This window comes from Pygoscelis adeliae, unplaced genomic scaffold, assembly GCF_000699105.1.
Source record: "Pygoscelis adeliae isolate BGI_AS28 unplaced genomic scaffold, ASM69910v1 Scaffold70, whole genome shotgun sequence".
NCBI lineage: Eukaryota > Metazoa > Chordata > Aves > Sphenisciformes > Spheniscidae > Pygoscelis > Pygoscelis adeliae.
Genome location: NW_008823910.1, coordinates 48,413 through 53,962, shown reverse-complemented (window position 1 = coordinate 53,962; position 5,550 = coordinate 48,413). Strand labels below are relative to the sequence as shown.

Sequence of the window (5,550 nt, the reverse complement as noted above, 5' to 3'; positions counted from 1 at the left end):
AATTTGTGCACACAGAGGGCAAAAAACCATAAATCTGTGTACAAAAGCGGCAAAAAGATCATAAATTGGTGCATGCAGAAGGCAAAACTTCATAAATTTGTACAGATAAAGAAAATCATGAATTCACACACAGAGGGGCAAAAAAATTCATAAATATATGCACAGAGTGAAAAAAAATAATTTCGTCCAGAGGGCAATAAATCATAAATTCGTGCACACGGATATGAAAAAAATCATAAACGCACGCAGAGAGGCATAAAAAAATGGTAAATTTGTGCGCACAGAGTGCAAAATATCAAATTCCTGAACACGCAGGCAAAGAAGTCATAAATTTATGCCCACAGAGGGCAAAAAGTCACATGTGCATGCGTGGTGTACCAAAAAAATCCTAAATTCGTGGACACAGAGGGCAAAAAATCATAAATTCGTGTGTACAGACACAACCCCCCATATATTTGTTTATGCAGAGGGCAAAAATTGGTAAATTCATGCACATGGAGTGCAAATAAAAGGTAAATTAATGCACAAAGAGGCAAAAAAAAAAAAAAAAAAGATGAATTCATGCACATCTAGTCCAAACCCCCCTAAAAGCACGCGGACACACATGAGGAATGAAGACGACACAGGAGCCACCATGTCTCAGCTGCAATTTTATTGCTCTGGTAGAGGTTGATGCGTCCCGCTGTGCGACCCTGTCCTACGCGTGTGACGCGGGGGACAACGGGGACGATGGGGACAGTTCCTCTGCCCCAGGTGCCTTGATTTACCTGCGGGAAGAAACCAAGAACTCAGGAGGAGGAAATGGTTTTCCAAGCAATTCTCAATTCTCCCTTTTTTTTTAGGTTTCCACCCCAAAAACCTGACTTACAACCAGCAGTTGTTGCTGTCGGCGACCTTGGGCACCTCGGTGGGGACCCCCGTCACCTTGAAGTCATCCACCTGGAAGACCCAACGCCCCGGGATGTTGACATTGGAGGTCTGGGTGATGTTGATGATGGCTTCGGTCTGGGAGCCAGGGATGTTGTAGAAGTTGGTTTCATCTCCGCTGTTGAAGCCGGCCTGGAGAGGGAGCCAAAAGAGAGGATGCGGAGGGATTCATGGCATGGGACAACCTCCTGCTGTTGGCGGTGGTGTCCCCCAAAAACGTTATGGGCCAACCTCCAATCTTCGGTGAACCTGGCATTGTCCTCCCAAAAATGTTATGGGCCAATCTCCAACCTTCGTCATCGTTGTCCCCAGAAGATGGTATGGGACAGCCTCCTACCGTGAGTGAACCTGGTGTTTTCCCCCCAAAACGGTGTGGGCCACCATCCTACCATGGGCATTGTTGTCCCCCAGAATGGTACAGGCCAACTTCCAGTCTTAGATGAACCTGGTGGGGGTCCCCAAAAAACATGATGGGCCAACCTATCTTCAGCGTTGTCCCCTACAAAAAAAATTATGGGCCAAAGTCCTATCTTCAGTGTTGTTTTCCCCCAAAACGTTGTGGGCCAAAGTCCTACCTTCGGCAAAGCTGGTGTTGTCCCAAAAATACACTACTGGTCAACCTTCTCCCCCATTCCTCAACTCCCTTCGTCCCATTTCCCTCTGCTTTTCCTTCAGCCCCACGTACGTGGGCCGGGGTGCCTCCGAGACCTGTTTCGTCATCACCGCCGCTTGCCTTCCCTGTAGTCCACTGGATAGCCTCATAGTTGAGGATGATGAAGGACGTCTTGGTGTCGGTGGTCAGGGTGGCTTGGAAGGTGTTCCTCTGCAAAAAGGAAGGGGGAGGGGGCACCGTCAGCGGTGGGATGAGCAGATATGGATGGGGTTTAGCCCTGAGGGCTGCACGCAGGTGTAGACTCCTTGTCCTGAGCTGTGCAAGGAAGCCATCTTGGTCAGGCATGGCCCATCCAGGGTGTGGAAACCATCTTGGTCAGGCACGGGCCATCCAGGGTGTCTACCTTCAGACAAGTACTTTCGGTGCTCTACCACAGCCTCTTTCTCCGCACGAGGTGGCCAGAGGAACAGTGTAGTGGAAAAGCTGGCTTTCAACATGGAAAAAACCCGTAAATTAATTGGGGAGTAAAGGTTTGGATGTGACACCTGCATGGCAGCACCGAGGGATAGTCGAGGAGCTCCATGGGGTTTTTGTGTACCCATCCAGGGCTGGCAGGTAGGACAGAAGGACTGGAGGATACATGCTCACCTCAAATGTCAGGAAGGCAAATGAATGGGTGGCAAAGACCAATGGATGGGTCATGAAGGCCAATGAATGGGTCATGAAGGCCAGGAACGGAACGTGAAGGCCAAGGGAGAGGTCACAAAGGCCATCAAATAGATTGTAAGGCCGACAAATGGGTCATGAGACCAACAAATAGGTTCTGAAGGCCAATGAGTGGGTCACGAAGGCCAGCGAATGGAATGTAAGGCCAACAAAAGGGTTGCAGGTCCAACAAATGGGTCATAAGGACAACAAGTGGGTCATGAGAGCCAATGAGTGGGTCGTAAGGCCAACCCGTGGGTCGTAAGGCCAACCCGTGGGTCGTAAGGCCAGCGCATGTGTTGCGAGAGCAAATGAATGGGTTGTGAAGGCCAACAAACTGAGCACTTGCGGCAGAGCTCTGGTTTTGGCTTGTCTCGCTCCTCGGTCATCAAATTGACGACGGGTTTGAGGCCATGATTTGCTTCGCTCTCCGAAACGCGTTTGCCTGTGGCCACGTGCTTGTCTCTGCACCGAGGCAGGGTAGGATAAATTAATTTTCAGGTGTGTGACCTCACGTGGCCTTCAAGTCATGACTGCGTGCCTTACCTTATCGGTGGTAGAGCCATAGTAGGCCACGCGGTGCCAGGTGGCCACAAAAGCCCATATGGCGGTGAAGGGGATCTTGGGAAAGTAATAGTTGATGTTCCCGGTGATGCGTGCCAGCAGCATTGGGTCAGTGGTCTCTCGGTAGAAGATTTCCCCTCCCAGCACATTGTCCACATCTGCCCAGTACGGGGCCACGAAGGGGCGTCCGTCGGCCAGGGGGAAGGGGTCGGGGGTGTATTGTTTGACCCGGACACCAAAGGAAATCACACCGTTGTTGTTCACCTGCAAAAGGCACCAGGTCAACCCCCATGTGGCGGCAACCTGCGTTGGAGCCCTAGCACGTGGTCAACACCTTGACTGGGTTGTGGTACCCTGGCGATGGACACAGGATCCAGATATGGTTTTACCCCTGACTTCTGCATCTCTATGACAATATTGGAGGTGTTTAGGTCACTGTTGCATCTACACTTGGCCACGGACCTCCCAACCACTGCTCCAGAAGGGTGTAGGCCTCCTCCCAAGACCCACCAACCGTACAAGGATGCTTTGATGCACTGGAAAAAAACTTGTATTAAGGCAACCAGGTCAATCCCATGGACGGGTGGATTTTGTTGGGGGGTAAGTGACAAAATGGACTGGAAAAGGGAGCAAAAAATAAGAGGGGAAATTGGAAAATGGGGAGACATGCAAGGAAGACATGGAAGTTTTGCTCACGTACGTAAAGGGTTTGGTACTTTTTGCCATAGAAGGTGAAGGGCACGGTGAGGGAGAGCTCCTTCGATGTCCCATCGTCGAGTTTGGGGTTCTTATGGTCATGCTCGTGCGGACCGTAGGGGTAGAGGAAGGGTACTGCAGGAAGGCAGAGGTTGAGGTATTGGGGGACCCGCCAAACCCTCCCAATCTCATGCATTTTGGGGTGAAGCCCACCGGGTTTGGGATTCCTGATTTAAAATGGGGCCTCTTTGCCCTGGGCTACCTGAAAATGGGGTTGGCTCCCCTTGGGTGTCCAATGGTTGGGGTGAAACTGGGCCTGAAGGGAATTGCCCCATGGGAATTGCCCCATGGGAATTGCATGGGCTATACGCAGATCTGGGGACAAACAGTGCAAAAATAGAACATCTGATTTCCATATACCCACAATGCAGCTGGGAGGAAGCTCTGCTCCCTTCCCGCTTCCCAAACTAAAGCAGAAACAACCCTGTTTTGGGTGGAAATGCCATCTATTAATGCAAGACTCCGCCACCCTAATACCCACCATGTTCGTACACCAGCTGGCCGTTCATCACAGCTCCTGGAGAAGAGATGGGGGAAATATTAACCCGGGAACAACCACCAGCCATGACTTTGCCATCTAGCAGCATCCTCAGAAGAAAACTGTGTCTTTTTTTTTTTTTTTTTTTTTTTAACCTACCTAACATCACGAGCAGGAAAGCGAAGGAGGGCTTCATCCTAGCTCCTGCAAAATTGTAAAAATTCCGTAAAAAATTGAAAAAAAACAGCAAACTCATGAAGCAGCCCAACCATGCTCTGGGGGTGAAAGGTTTCTCATTAAAATACCAGCCAGGCTCTTTTGACGACATTTTTGCCCCATGGGGTGGTGTGGATGGATTATTTGCACCATTTTTTAGAGAATTGCATGACTAGGAAAAGTTTTTATTGCTGACCGAGAGTTGAGAAAAATCAGATTTCCCGAGTGTATTTTAACCCTTTACTCGTCCCATTTTGCCCCAACCTGGGGACTGATCCCAGAGGTCCTGCCTATGGGAATCCCTACCCCCCCTCCCCAGAGCAAAGCCAGGCATAAATTGGAGGAGTTTTGGTGAAAAAAAACCAAAATCCACCTAGTTGTTTTCCTGGCTGGAAAAAGAGAAACTGAGGCAGGAGGGAGGATGCACGATGTGAGCGGGGTGATTTCATGAGCGCCCACGTGTGCATTTTGCAAAGCAAACTCCAGATCCAGAGCAGCACAATCCTCCTTTGCAGTGAATCAGGTGCTTTTTCAGGAGGATTTCTGCTCGACTCGTGCAATTTGAAGCAATTTGAAGGGAAAGGATTTAAGGGAGCGATGGACTTTCGCAATGGAAATAAAATCTCTTACCTTGATATCTCGCTGCGTCCCGATTTCCCCAGGGAAAGACGAGAAGAGGAGAAAAGAGGCACCGACACGAGCTCAGCCACCAAGAAATGGGTTTTCTGTTGCACCCTGCCCCTTCTTTTAACACACAGCCCTCCCGTCCCACCTCCACCATGAAAAAAAACCAGAAACACGGTGGAATCCGCCAACTTTCTGCCTATCAAGGCAGCGTGGATCCGTAGTCCCCCGGGGTCTCCGGAGAGGCAGATTTCAGGACACGGGAGACATTTGGCTGCTCCTGGTGTTTTCTGAATCCCAGATAAGTTTTTGGCAAGGAGACGTGGCAGATGCAGGATGGGCTTACAGTTCTTGGGAATTACCATAAGGGATTTTGCTAATTAATCTCAAAAACCCGCCTGTTCCCCTCCACCACCACCCCTGGAGGCAGCAAAGAGGGGGTCACTGGGCAAAAAGTGCTGCGAGTGCATCGTTTCCAGCAGTTTGATGAAATTTGGAGGGGGGGGGGGGGGGGGCGCGGGGGGGGGGGAGCCGCACTCCCTGAGGGAGTGAGTGTCGTGAGGACAGTGGGCGCCCGGGGGGGAGAGCCGGACTCCCTGAGGGAGCGAGTGTCGTGAGGACAGTGGGCGCCCGGGCGGAGCCGGGCTCCCTGAGGGGAGCGGGCGGA

General features: G+C 50.9%; 1 protein-coding gene across 1 annotated transcript; it reads right to left on the bottom strand.

Moving 5' to 3' along the window:
* Positions 1 to 855: 855 nt before the first annotated feature.
* Positions 856 to 5,043, bottom strand: LOC103926288 (sushi, nidogen and EGF-like domain-containing protein 1). Its single transcript, XM_009335148.1, has 7 exons — positions 4,890 to 5,043; positions 4,203 to 4,247; positions 4,047 to 4,082; positions 3,510 to 3,640; positions 2,792 to 3,073; positions 1,613 to 1,750; positions 856 to 1,059 (listed from the first exon to the last, which is right to left on the bottom strand). Exons 1-7 carry the CDS (start codon positions 5,038 to 5,040, stop codon positions 865 to 867), a joined length of 978 nt encoding a protein of 325 aa, XP_009333423.1. The 5' UTR covers positions 5,041 to 5,043; the 3' UTR covers positions 856 to 864.
* Positions 5,044 to 5,550: the final 507 nt, after the last annotated feature.